Below are 14,791 nucleotides of genomic sequence, written 5' to 3'. Positions count from 1 at the left end.
GGCCCTTTTGCACAAAAGCTTTTGCGCAAAAGGACTTTTGCCCGAACAGGAGCAGCATAGCATTTCCGCAAGAAGCACTGATTTCTTACATGAGATTGTCAGTGTTCTTGTGGAAATTCAAGCGGCCAGTGTAGACAGCTGGCAAGTTTTTCCGCGGAAAAATTTGCCAGTCTAGACACAGCCTGTGGGATTAGTTACAATAATCCAGAAAGCATCAAGACTCTTATAAGTCTTCCCTCTGCTCTTCCATTTTTACTTTTCACTATGGCTATGTCTACACTGCGCATTGTTGTGCAAGAAGATATGCAAATGAGGTGTGGTGATGAATATCACCGCACCTCATTTGCATACCTAATGAACCGCCATTTTGCACAAGGGGCTTTTGCGCAAGAAGGAGCTGTCCACACTGCTCCTTCTTGTGCAAAACCCCCCTCTTGTGCAAGAGCCATTCTGCCGCTTATTTTCAGGAAGAACGGCTCCTGTGCAAGGGGAGTTTTTTGCGCAAGGAGGAGCAGTATAGACAGCTCCTTTTTGCGCAAAAGCCCCTTTGGCAAAATGACAGCTCATTGGGTATGCAAATGAGGTGCAGCAATATTCATCACTGCGCTTTATTTGCATATCTTCTTGTGCAACAATTCACAGTGTAGATATAGCCTATATCTAGCCCACAGAAACTTGCCAGGAAATGACATTCCCATACAAGACAAGTGTAACATACTTTACTTAGGAAGGAAAAAATCAGATGCACATCTACAACAGAGAATAACTGGCCAGGTGGTAGCACTGCTGAAAAAGGATCAGAGGCCAATAGTGGATCAAAAATTGAATATGAGTCAATAATGTGTTACAGTTGCAAAAAAAGCTAATATCGTTCTGGGATGTATTAACAGGAGTGTCATATGTAAGACAGAGGAAGTAATTGTCCCACTCTACTTGACATTGGAGTGGCCTCAGTTGGAGTACTGGGTGCGACTGGGCAACACACTTCAAGAAAGAAGTGGACAAATTAGAGAGTTCAGAAAGCAATAAAAATAATAAGGGTTAGAAAGCCTGACATGAGGAAAGGTTAAAAGGAACTGGGCCTATTTACTCTTGAGAACAGAAAACTGAGAGGGGTATCAAATAACAGTGTCCAATATGCAGAGGCCTACTATAAAGGGGATGGGGATCAGCAATGTTCCCTCAAATCTTTTCCGTCCACATGCAGAATAAAATTTTATATTCACCAAGGCATATGCAAATGTGCACCATCAGTAGAAACAAAAACAAACAAAAAAAAACCTAGCTGTGGGAGCTCTGCTAATCAGCTGGGTGGCATTAGAATCTCTCTTGAGTGGTTGCACTAGCACACAGCTTATAGGGAACACTGGTTCAGCTGTTCTCCAGGTCCACTGATGGTACAAGAAGTACTAGGTTCGATCTACAACAAGGGAGATTTAGGTTAGATCTTGGGAAAAACTTTCTTAGAGTAGTTAAGCTATAGAATATGTTTCCAAAGGAGATTGTGGAATCCCCAGCATTGAAGGTTTTTAAGAATAGATAGCACAAGCACTTGTCAGGGATGTTCTAGACTTAACTCGGTGTGGTCTCAGCACTGGGGGCTGGACTAGATGATATCTCATGGTTCCTTCCAGCCCTACATGTCCATGAGTCTATGATTTCTTTGAATGTTATTATAAGCCTCATATGCAGCATGTTCACTTCTGCGAAAATCTGTGTTGGTGCCTATTTCTTTTAAGATTTCCTTTGTTGTCCCTATGCTGGTGTACAACCTCATATTCTTTACACTGTGCTGTTTCAAAGTAGAGCTCTTTGACTCTCAACTATTTATCCATTGGCAATCAATACATCTAAGGAAATGTATATATTTTAAACGTCCCTTTATTTTTTTAATCAAAGCACTGCACTCTAGTAGAGCAAGAACATTCATGCCAGGGTACAAAGTCATACACTGTTCATATTTTCCACTAATGGTACAGAATTCCAAAGGGTTCTCTAATTTTGTACAATTTTTAAAAACGATTTTTAGAAACACTGCCTCAACAGTTAATCTTCACAGAAAATTTACAACTGGATAGAAAAATAGAATTCAACACCCTTGTACAATAATATGAAGATATTTAGCTACACCTTAATCTTTCTTTTAAGGACTCGTCTCCTGCAGCAAATCACAATGTAACTTAAACAATGGAACCACTAACCTGCCTCCACAGTATGAAGTATACATAGTTACAAATATAAATTTTAAAAGCTATGTTACAAAATATACAGTATGTCCTTTTTACATTATAGATAAACATTGCATAGTTTTCAAATACATAATGTAAACAACTCAGTCACATAAAAACATTTACAATATAACTCATGAAAGTGCTGTACACTAGAACAACTATAAATTAAGTGTAAATAGCAATTATTAGAGTCTAGAGATGTGTTGAGATATGAGCTCTCATTTTTTATTTGTTTTCATTCCAGCCTAAAAATTAAGGCACAATGTAAGCCAAAGTATATAGAATGAAGAAGGATAAACATGAACTGAATGTAGGACAGAAGAATAGTTGCAACAAAGGAACCTAGAACACTGAAGAAGCTATGTCTACACAGCAAAATTATTTTGAAATAACATAGTCCGCATCTACACAACCAGCAGTTATTTCAACATAATGTCAAAATACTGTCATGCTGGAGGACTTCTTACTCCGACTCTTGTAAACCCTCATTTTGTGAGGAATAAGGGAAGTTGGAGGAAGAGTGCTCTGTTTCGAAATAAGTGCAGTGCAGACATCACCAAAACTCAGAATAAGCTATTTCAAAATAAGCTACACAATTGACATAGCTCAATTTGACATGCTCAATTTGCATAGTTTATTTCGAGTTAAGTTCTGCTGTGTAGACATGCCCTGATATGCCTAAACATAATTCCTTCAGTACCTTTGTAGCAACTGCTTTCCCTAACTTACCCTGGTGTTTTGTTAGAGGGCTTGTTTAAACCTTTATTGAAAACTAGAAAACAAATAGCCACCCTGTTAACTGAATAAGGGGAAGAAGGAAACTTCTATTTTAAAGTTAGTCAATGAAAAATATGACAGCATTTCACAAGAACATCCAGATATTATTTAATGAGTCTCAAAGCTGAGAGTAGGAAATGCAAACCAGCAATATAAAGCCATGTGAGGGCACATTAGAAATGTGAGAGGCAGACTAAAGATCTTGTACATATGAGAAGAGTTGTTCAAAAACAACAAAGTTAAACAAACATTAACATCAAGTAAACAGAAAGAGGAATAGGCTAAAAAGGATGGCTGGCTGTAATTCTGAGCTCTCTTATTGACATCGAGAATAGTGATAGAGATGCAGCCGTGTTAGTCTGGTCTAGCTGAAACAAAACATAGAACTATGTAGCACTTTAAAGATTAACAAGATGGTGTATTAGGTGAGGAGCTTTCGTGGGCCAGACCCACTTCCTCAGATCAAGTGGAGCAGAGTTAGGCCTACAGTGAGTCTTTTTGAAAATCCCATCTGGGCTAACAGATACAAACTAAAACCATGCTTAGCATCTTGTCATTGGCTCTCAGTAACAGAAAAAATGAAAAACTCAGTCTGAATAAAATTTAATATAATATGAAAAATGAGACTTTACACAGCTTATAAGCATGTCAATTTAAACTTTTCACCCCCAAAATGTACATATTTACATTATAACTGAGTTCTGCCTATTAAATTACATAACATTAAGACAATAACAAACTTGTTCAGCAGTAAATCTATTTTAGCAGCAATGAGTAGCTATGCTACACTGAAGGGTCTTGTCAGTATTTCCATTATAAGTCTCTTCTATAACTCAGTTATAGACACTAAAAATTAGCATAGTTTTACACCCCTCACAATTGTTAACTTTTATACATTCCAGTCCTCACTCACTACCTCTCCCATGATTTGGTCATTTTTAAATTACATAAAGCCAACAAAAGTGCACTATGTTTTGAAGAGTTTGAAGTATTCAGAAATGGCTCAGTCTGAAATGCTGAAATTTGTCAGTCCGTGATGTGGACTAGTCTATATGGGCACTTATTAAAACATTAACACCAACACAGAGTGAGGACAAGGGGCTTCCCAGCATGTGCTGTATGATTAATTTACCTATGGGTTTTTATTAGAGATTTGGATTCCTAAGATGCACACATATAATACTGATGGTATAAATTCACTCCAGACATTATGCTAATTTCAGCTAAGTAGGCCATGCTGTGAGTGGTACAGTTAACACACATTTTCTCTACAGTAGGTATTAACAGACTTATTTTAAAAGGTGTGATCTTATCATAAACCTTGCAGTAGACATAATGCTGAATCTCAAATCTCCTTGCTTTTATTGCTTGAATACCAAACTTTTCTGCTATTTTGAAAGGCTATTTTGTGGTTTAGCAGAGTTTCCTACAAGCTCTTCAGTAGGAAGCCAATCCATAACCAATTCACACTTTGAAAAGGCAAGTGCACCAGTAATTTAAAATATTTAAATTTTAGCCTTCAGCTAGAAGTCACAAAATACAGCAACCAAGCTTTCTAACATTACAGGAAATGAATATATGAAAACATTTTCATTCTTCTGGGTTTTTTTTTATTCTTCCAGAAACTTTGTGATTTCATAAGCTGAGTTTGGTTTAATATCCCTGAAATTCAGGAAGAATGTTCTGCACATTACAGAGTGGATTTTTTTAAAGTCCATATGTCTCTTAACTCATTGGAGCCTTTCTGTTAATCAGACAGTATATCAACATTTATTTGTTTGGTACTGTTGGCCTTGAATTCATGTCCATCCTTAGCTTTTTACTTGATCTTAGACTTTCTGGGAACCCTGTAAAATTTGTTCTGCTGCATTCCTGGATGAGTAGTATACTGCTGGATACAAGAACCTGAGTTTTTATTCATTCCTCAGTGTACTGCCCAAGTTGATTTTCAAGAAATTGATTGTCTTATACTGTATCTTTGCTACTACAGAATGATCCCCTACTAGAAGGCTGTGTTGTCGGAGAAGGTTTTCTCAGAATCACCTGCCAGTTGTGTCTTTTTAATACCATTTTCTTCATCAGACAATTCAACTCTGTTCTCATAAACTTCCATAGCCTTTTCCTGCTTGTCTTTCATCACAACATCTTCAGTGTTGCCTTTGCAGCATTTGCAGCACTTGTTGCAGAAGAAGTATCTCCCACAAAAGGAGAGTACAGAAGTTACTACGTTATCCCATGGCCTCAAGGAGTGCATCCACCTGGGAAGGAAATCCCAGTTTTGGAGCTTTGCAGGCAATATATTTGGCCGTTTGGACTGCAGAACATTAATCACAATCACTGCAATCAACACGAGTAGGATGGGACCACAAACGCCCAGGAGGACCTGCCAGCCAGCTACTGACAAACCAAACACAGCCAATGGGATCAGGAAAAAGCAAATGATCAGATAAAAAATAGCAAACCATCTGTACTTGGCTGTTATGTTCCCCAAGCTCTTTGCAAGGCGGATTGGTACCCGGGTGAAAGGTATCGGGTACCACAGAATAATTCCAGAAATATTGAAAAAAAAGTGACACAAAGCAATCTGAAATCAAGAACATTTTGAGCAGTTAGTTAGAGTGTCTTTAAATACTGTGTCCTAAATATCAAAAAACCTGCAATCTTCCTCATAATCTGCATTCTGCCTTCCCTTACTCCCCTCTTACTCTGTTGTCACACTTAGGATTACATTTAGTTTATAAGATTTTGTCTGTGTTCTGGGAAGCACTATGAACACTTTGGGTACTACGTAATTAATAATAATGAATCAGTTTAATGTTTAGAAAATATGCAGACATCTGTGTATTTTTGATGTGGCAGCAAATAAGACAACTAAGTTACTTGGTCTAAGAATCTGATTCCTTATTCTCACACTAGCAATATTCTGGGCGAAACCAAGGAACCTACATCAGGAGTATGGGGTCAGGTCATTAAAACTGTACAGTGGTCAGCACATCCACATGCTCAGTGAGACACGGATCGATCGACAGGGGAAGCCTTTGTCGACCACTCTGATATGCCTCGTGAAACAAGGTTTAACAGAGCGGTCGACAAAGGCTTCCCTTGTCAACCGCGCTGCGTCTAGACTGCCGCGCTGTGCCGGATCAGCTGATTGTTGGCACAGTGCGGCAGCCATTTTTATGATAATGAAGTAGGGATTATTTAAATCCCCGCTTCATTGACTATGTCTAGTAAACTACTTTACATGGCTCCGTTGACAGAGCCATGTAGTCTAGACACACCCTATGGCTACATCTAGAATGGCATGAATTTCCGAAAATGCTTTTAACAGAAAAGTTTTCCATTAAAAGCATTTTCGGAAAAGCACGTCTAGATTGGCAGGATGCTTTTCCACAAAAGACCTTTTTGCGGAAAAGCGTCCGTGGCCAATCTAGACGCGGTTTTCCGCAAAAAAGCCCCGATCACCATTTTCGCAATCGGGGCTTTTTTTCGGAAAACAGTACTGTGCTGTCTACACTGGCCCTTTCGCGCAAAAGTCTTTCAGAAAAAGACTTTTGCCCGAACGGGAGCAGCATAGTATTTCTGGGAAAGCACTGATGATTTTACAGGAGATCATCAGTGCTTTTCCAGAAATTCAAGCGGCCAGTGTAGACAGCTGGCAAGTTTTTCCGCAAAATCAAATGATTTTGCGGAAAAACTTGCCAGTCTAGACAAAGCCTATGTGTCTATGCTGCACTGCTATAGCAACACAGCTGATCTAGCAGTTTGAGTGTAGGCATGGCCTAGATGATCTGGTGGCTTCAAACCCTATGATCTTTCTGGCTTCAAACCCTATGACCAGCTTTCTAAAGCCTCAAGAAGGAGCTTGAGCAAAATAAGCCCAGTATCTGCTGGCCAACTCTGTAGTTCTCTTGCCCTTATCTCATTTCCCTTCTGTAATTGTTACTTGATTAAAGCTAAAATTTAAAAACATGGTTTTGTTTTTTACAGGATGTTATAAAATGACTATTTAACATAAGATCTGCTCAGCTGGACTTAGCCCAGCTTGAGATTGCACCTGCTTTATCTTGTGTAGAGGCAATAAAATGACTACTGTAGATATTTCCCTGTTTTACATATATGCCAATTAACCATTCAGTTTATCAGAACTATTGAAATGCATTGTTGCTGGTTACAGAGAAGACTTCATTACTGTTTTCCCCTTTGATCATAAATTCATCACCATGTACCCTGAAAGTTATTTGCCATTTTTAAAACATGGATTCCCTAATCTAGGCTCCTAAAATCAGCAGCTTGCTTTTCACAAGGGCTGAGCCAATACTAGCATCAATGGAAGGTACTTTATGTTCTGTGTTAAAACAGATCATTAGTTTAGGTGTCTACATTCTGACTTCTGAGCCTCACTTTAGGCTCTTGTTTCAGAAAATTTTACCCCATAACAATATCAAGCCAATCTCAGGAAAGCCAAAGTCTTCATTATACAACAGAAATCTGTGAACATTTAATGTATCTTTTTGTTCTGGCCTAAGTATTTGAGATTGATGAATGACCCTTAATTACCTGAAAACCTCAGGTTTGAAAGGACATATGGGATATTTGTATACAAGAACCATTCACCCTAAATCCTCCTTACTCATTAATGTACTATGGCAAAATTCCTCAGTCTGTAAATAATAATAAGCATGATTTATACTAACCTGTAATGAATATTTTAATGTACTGCCTGGACTTGCTAAAGCGGCAAGTATAGCAGTCGTGGTCGTACCAATGTTAGACCCTAATGTAAGAGGGTAAGCACGTTCGATGCTTATAACACCAATACCTAGAAGAAGAAAATAGGACTGAATATTTGGACTGAAAAATACAAAATAGGAGGCTTTAAAAATAAAAGACCAAAGAACTTACCAACCAGTGGTGTAATAGCAGATGTGAAAACAGAGCTGCTTTGAACAATAAAGGTCATGCCAGCTCCAACAAGCATAGCCAGGTATCCAGTTATCCAAGAAAAAGGATATGGGAAATCTGAAAAATAAAGAAGGGAGGGCATGCTTTTTAGCGTTGCACAATATTTTATGCTGTATGTAATGCAGCTGTGAAAATATTATTATATTATTTAGTCAATGTGAAAGCTATTTTGGGGCAAAGACCCTTTTTTGTCCTGTGTTTGTACAGCACCTAGGAAAGCAAGGGCCTAGTCTTTGACTGGGCTCTTAGGTACTACCACAATGCACATAATAATAAAAGCATTTCCATGGAGATAATTGCTAGAATATATAGGTGTTTTTCAAGTTATAAGATGAAACAACAAGGCCTAAGGTTTCCAAATTTCAGTTGCCTCAATTTTGGCACCTTCAGACACCTTCAGCCAGGGTTTTCAAAAACCCTTGATAACTCATCCTGTGAAAAATTAGGTCTCTTTAATGTGTCTGAAGTTGGGCATCCCAAAATTGCTTATAACTTTTGAAAATATAGACCTAAATATCCTAATTAGAGTAGGGATGTTAAAATTAGGTTAATTTACTAATCTACAGAATTTTTATTGACTATTTATTAGTCGATAGAGGAAGGCAAGTGGCTCAGTCCTGGCTCTTGCCAGGACCAAACCCTGCTGTGGCTCTGCAATTTAAAAGGCAGTAGGAGCCAGGCAGTTTCCCCCTGGCTCCAACTACATTTTAAATTGCAGAGCTACAGTGTGGTTTGGTCCAGAACCCAGTGCGAGCAGGGGCTGAGCCGGGCTGCCTGCCTTAATGTGGTAGGAGCTGGGCAGGCAGGCAGCCCGGCTCAGTCCCTGCTCACACTGGATCCAGGACCAAACCCTGCTGTGGCTTTGCAATTTAAAATGTAGTAGGAGCCAGGGGAGGAGGGGACACTGTCCAACTTCTGCTGCCTTTTAAATTGTAGAGCCTCAGTGGGGTTTGGTCCCATCACAAAAATGACTGAGCTGGGCTGCATGCCCAGCTGGCAGCAGACCCCATCCATGGGGGGAAGCCTCTGTCCCCAACGAGCCTTGGCCCACCATGGGCAGAGGCTGCTTAGTGGCATCCTCCCCTGGTGCCTCACCCCCCCCCCCCACTACTGCCTCTGATTGAGGTAGCAGCAAGGGGGGGGGAGCAGGCAGCACTGCAGAGATGTGCTAGAGGGCTCTGCTTTTAAGCTAGCTCTCCCCAGCTCCGGCTCCTGCTTCTCCCCACCACCCCTTGCTGCCTCTGAAACAGAGGCAGCAAGGAGAGGGGTGGATGCAAGTAGTCAACTCGAGTACCTGATCATCCTAAAATCCCCTTGCTTAGAATCCCTAAATTAGAGAGATTATGTGCCATGTTTCCCTGAAGCCTGGAGCATTGCCAATCAGGACATAATCTGTTGGGAAGATGAAATAAGAAACCCAGGAAATTGATAGGTTCCAAACTAGATGTAAAGGTGACTATTTTTTTCTGAGCCTCTGGTGTCCTGTGCCCCAGAGGAAGGAATGGCCAGTAGCAAGTCCTGTTTGTTTAACTTTCTCCCCATGCAGAGCGCCATTACTGTCTGGGCTGCATCCCACTGCCAAAAGCCCCCCAATAGCAATCTAGGAAGCAAAACGTGAGAGTGGCAAAAGCTACACCTTGGCAAATGTCCTAGCTTAAAGTGACTCTGCTAGAAAAGCAGCTGGCTCTTTAATGAGATAGGTGGTCATAGAGATTGAACCTGGCTGCTCAGTCAAGTGAGAGGCTGCTTCTTTTGGCTGCGATATCTTAGCAAGCGTTAGAGAGGTATAGCCAGGCAAGGGAATGAATGGTAGTAAGTGGGGAGGGAAGGGAAGGGAAATCACCAAAAATGTCCTTTTTTTAGCTAGTTCTAACAGTAAGATGAGGTACAGGTCCCATGCCAAAGCAAGTAGTCAGCGGGTCAGTGATAGCTACTGAGAAGATAGATAGATAGATAGATAGATAGATGAGGTCAGACTGGAGGGCTAGATAAGAAGGGGAGAGAAGCAACTCTAAAAAAAAGCAGAAAACTCTCTCCTAATTAACCACAGCCTAATTCAGGGCAGCCAGGAACAGCTAACTCAGAATTATCAAGGGCAGGGCTGCTATAAATCATGTGAGGGCCATCTGATTTCATTTGAGGCTGTAATGGGACTGTTTTAAAAGCCTCAACTGTAGGGAAAGGAACTTGTAATCACTAAAGAGAGTGAGAGAAGCTGAGAAAGACAATACCAGCATTGCCAGAGACCACAGGGGAAGGTGAGGGGCTCTGACAGGGAGCATTTGGGTTCCTCTCCCCAAGTAGCCTGAGACTCCAGCTGGTAGCTGGAGAGGCCAGGTTGTCCAGCCCAGGCTGACCAAGGGGCATCTGCCCCACTGTTTTAGCTGGAGAACAGAAGCTCAATCCCAAAAGGGCAGGTGGGGCCTGGTCTGCAATATCTACCCTAACACACATGATATTAAGAGTGGGATCGATACACTGCCTTGAGACTTTGCAGTGGACCCCCATAGGGCAGGCTAAGCTGCCCTGGCAGAAGGGTGGAAAAACAAGATGGAGGACATGGTGAAGGCATTCATACAAACCACCACAGTGCAGCAGGAAGCTACCAGGGTTCAGCTGTCCACCCAGAAAGTAACCAGCTGCTGATGAGCCCGGCTGCCTAGGACCAGGCCATCTTGCAGGAGTGATAATGTAGCTGAAGGCTCTGACCACCCAAGTGCATGGCCAAGATGGAACTCAGTATCTGCAGGCCAGTAGTTACCTCCAGAAGATGACAGGGGAGGACAATGTGGAGGCATACCTCCTGGCTTTTCAGAGGACAGCTGTGAGGGAAGGCTGGCCCCAAACCCTGTGGGCCAGCATTCTGGCTCCATTTCTGTGTGGTGAGGCCTAAAAGGCCTATTTCAATATGTGGAAAGAAGTGGCTGCTGAATACCCCCACTGAAGGAAAAGATCTTAGCCAGGTCTGGAGTGACAACTTCAGTCAGAGCCCAGAGGTTCCACAAGTGGAGGTACTGGGAGGGCCGAACACCAAGGTCACCTGATCCACGTGGCCCAAGACCCACGTCCCAGAGAAGATCATGGAAATCATTGTCCTGGACCGCAGGAGGGGCCAGCCACCCAACCTGTGAGTATGGGTCAGCCAGAATGACCCTTCTTCATATGATGAGATGTAGCCTTCGTAGAGAGACAATTGACAGCTAAAGGTCTCTCACGATCCCTTGGGGAAGAAATCTGGAGGAGTAAGTGAGCCGCCCACACTCCAAGGGCCCACGTCCCCAAAACTTCTCATAGAACTTGGCAGGGGAGGAAGGAGATGGAAGAGCAGCCAGAGGCCATGAAGGGACTTGAGGACTGGGGGAAGGAAGGCCAGGGGGTAAGACCCAGTAGCCCAAGAAATACAGGTATGCCCTACACCAGGTATTGATGCTACACATGTGGGGAGCTAGGACATATAGTGGCACAATGTCCGACTGTGGAAGAACCCATGCTGTGTGACCTTGAGCACCTGAGAGCCCCCTGTGGCCTGATCAACCTGGTAGGTGTAGCAACAGCCCCTCCCCACCCCACATCAGTATACCTGGCCTGTTAAAATGAGCAGCAAAGAAACCATGGCATTGGTGGACTCTGGGAGTTCCGTCATGTTGGTCTCAGGGCAGCTGATGGGGCAGGGCCAGTAGTCCTGTGCCAAGCATACTGGGGTATACCTACAGGTATACTGGGGTATACCTACAGGGATACTACAGGGATATCTTATGTGCATGGAGATGTCAGCTATTACTCTGTCGTCCCCCTGCAGACAGAAATCCAGGGGAGCTTCACAAGGGTGGCAGTGGGGGTGGTTCCAAGGATCCCATATCCAGTCGTGATTAGGCGGGACTTCCCCAGGTTTAGCGACTTACTTCCTAGGGATGAGGGGAGTGCAGAGAGCCCACTCCTGGTCATCCACAAGTTTTCCCAGGACCTGTTCACTGAGCCTGAGAATCCCTGGAAGATGAGGTGGGAGTGGAGGACAGCCAAGAAACTGGGCGCATGATTCCTGGCCCAGAACTTAAGACAGTCCCTGGCTGCAGGAGCAGGCTGAGCCAACCAATAGAGGGGTGGCACAGGAGGTAGGTAATCCCAAGGTTGGACCCAGACCCAGCTTAGCAGGGCCCCCTGGGACAAAGAGGCTGAAGGCCCCCCTGAGCTCAGGCAGAGTCCTCCCTCAGAAATTTTGGGCAGGACCAGGCCAATGACCCAATATATCAAAATAAACACAGGGAGGTAGCTGAGGAAAATGGTGTCCCAGTAGAAGGAAGGACCAAGAGCCCTAAGCCGTATTACATCATCAAGGGGGATCTGCTATTCCAAGTAATGCCAGGCCAGGAACCAGTAGTGGAATAACTCCTGGTGTACTAGAAACACTGGAGAGCCATGCTGGACCTGGCCCACAGATATATTTTGGGGGACACTTAGGAGTTGAGAAACCCTGGACCGGATCTTACAAAGGTTCTATTGGCCTGGGGTGTACATGGAAGTTCAGTGGTATTGCACCGCCTGCCCTGAGTGCCAGCTCCATGGGCCTTGGCAACACATGAGAGCCCCACTAGTGCCCCTGTCTATTATTGAGGTCCCCTTTGAGTGCATCAGTATGGACCAAGTTGGCCCACCGGAGAAATCAGCTCAAGGGCACTGGAGCATATCAATAGTGCTGGATTATGCCACCCAATATCCGAAGGCCATGCCCTTGCAGAATATACATTCAAAGACCATAGCGAGGGAGTTAGTCCAGATCTTCCCGAGGGTAGAGATACCCAAGGAGATCTTGACAAATCAGGGCATTCCCTTTGTCTCAAAACTGATGAAGGATTTGCGCACGCTGCTCCACATATGGGCCCTGAGGACATGAGTCTACCCCACACACACACGTAACAGCTAATGATTATACAAGACACCAAAAACAGAGTCTGGACTTTGGTTTCTACAGCTTAATCAGCCACACTTCAGAGGTGAAACATTCACTCACTGATTTATAAAAAGAAATTAAAGAAACACATTGACAAGATAATGAGTAGTCCTGTGGCACCTTGGAGACTAACAAAAATATATAGAATCATGAGCTTTTGTGGATAAACGCCCCCTTCATCAGATGAGTTGGAGTTTGATGAAGTTGGGTTTACACACAAAAGCACATGATCCTATATATTTTTGTTAGTCTCTAAGAGTATGTCTACACTAGCCCACTAGTTCGAACTAAGGAGGCTAACGTAGGTATTCGAAATTGCAAATCAAGCCCGGGATTTAAATATCCCATGATTGATTTGCATCTTCCTAGCCGGGCGCCATTTTTTAAATTTACAAGTCCGGACTAACTGCCCGCATCTATATGTGGCAGGGACCCGGTAGTTCAAAATAAAGCCCTAGTTCAAACTACCTGTTATTCCTCCTGGAATGAGGTTTAACGGGTAGTTCGATTACTGGTTAGACGCGGGCAGTTAGTCCGGACTTGTAAATTTCAAAAATGGCGACCGGCCGGGAAGATGCAACTCAAGCGTGAGATATTTAAATCCCGGGCTTGATTTGCAACTTCGAATGCCTACCTTAGCCTCCCTAGTTCGAACGAGGGGGCTAGTGTAGACATACCCTAAGGTGCCACAGGGCTACTTGTTGTTTTTAAAGTTACAGATTAACATGGCTACCCCTCTGAGACTGACAAGATTAATATTATTCTAGAATATCAGTTTCATGTTGCTTTACACATGCCATCGCTTTGGATCAGACTGTGCAAAGTATCAATAAATGTGCTTATTGCTAACATATAGTTACCAGTATTGAGCGTCTTCTTGATAACTGAGGCCACTTGTCCTTTAAGCACAGAATTTAATAACTTAACTATCAGGACCAAACAGGTGCACAAAATTATCAGTGACGCTGCAAGCAGTATGAGACCGACAGCAAGATCAGCAAGATTTGTTTCTGCAAAAAGATGGTGGCCTGAAAGGGAAAAAGAAAGTCAAAGTCAGACTAGCATTTTATTTCTCTCACTATGCCATACTACTATTCTTCCATTAATAGTCAGATGCAATGGCACCAAATGTACATACCGCTCTGCAAGACAGAGGTAGCACAAAAAAAGAAAATCCTTGCATCAAGGCTGCCCAGTATGATGTTCTAGAGTGGTGTCTGGATTGTCTATGCACAGGGCTATAAGATATATAGCATCCCCACACAAAGGAGCAGACAGAGATGGAAACATGCCCATGTAAGGGTAGTGTTCCTCCATACAACTTTGTGCAAAGGAGTGTTATGCAAAGGGAAGAACAAATCTTAGTCTGTTGTTCATGGAAGGATGAATGTCTCCCCCCTTCTCTGACAAGTGGTATTCACATGCTAATAAAAATGATTAATACAAATATCCATGAAACAATTCTTGTAAAGTAAACATCTGACCACATCACTGAACTACTAAGAGGTGACATGACGTAGGCTACCTTCTGATTTTAGGACTTTTAGCTACAGACCTGTAGGATCTGCATGATGTGATGCTACCAAAAGGAAATTGGTCAGTAACTCCAGAGAAGCTGGTCTGAATGTATGCAGCAGTCAAACTTCATTGTAAAATGATATTCACTTTACACAAAATAAGTGTGTAAAGTGTATCTCAAATCATAACTCACAAATAAGTGGCAATTCTACTTACATTTTTTAATATTTTCTGAGAGAGACACATTTTTGATGGTCCAGGTCAAATTTCCATCAGTCCAGCAAAAGGCAGGAGATGTGCAGTTTTCTGAGGCCGGAACTGTGACATTCTGCAGCGTCTAGATATTGCCATA

The 14,791-nt window shown here is 42.6% G+C and overlaps 1 protein-coding gene across 1 annotated transcript in view; it reads right to left on the bottom strand.

The window, feature by feature from the left end:
* Positions 1-1,863: 1,863 nt before the first annotated feature.
* The window catches only part of SLC34A2 (solute carrier family 34 member 2), a 38,494-nt gene continuing 25,566 nt past the window's right edge, over positions 1,864-14,791 (bottom strand). Inside the window, exons 9-13 of the mRNA XM_006138168.5 lie at positions 14,656-14,776; positions 13,782-13,949; positions 7,914-8,030; positions 7,706-7,830; positions 1,864-5,592 (exon numbers count right to left, since the gene is read on the bottom strand). Of these exons, the coding sequence (XP_006138230.2) occupies positions 5,011-5,592; positions 7,706-7,830; positions 7,914-8,030; positions 13,782-13,949; positions 14,656-14,776 (1,113 nt within the window). The 3' untranslated portion in view covers positions 1,864-5,010. The remainder of the gene's footprint in view (positions 5,593-7,705; positions 7,831-7,913; positions 8,031-13,781; positions 13,950-14,655; positions 14,777-14,791) is intronic.

The sequence above is a fragment of the Pelodiscus sinensis genome, chromosome 4, assembly GCF_052426305.1.
Source record: "Pelodiscus sinensis isolate ZL-2025 chromosome 4, ASM5242630v1, whole genome shotgun sequence".
Taxonomy (NCBI): domain Eukaryota; kingdom Metazoa; phylum Chordata; order Testudines; family Trionychidae; genus Pelodiscus; species Pelodiscus sinensis.
This window is presented reverse-complemented; position numbering and strand designations above follow the sequence as displayed.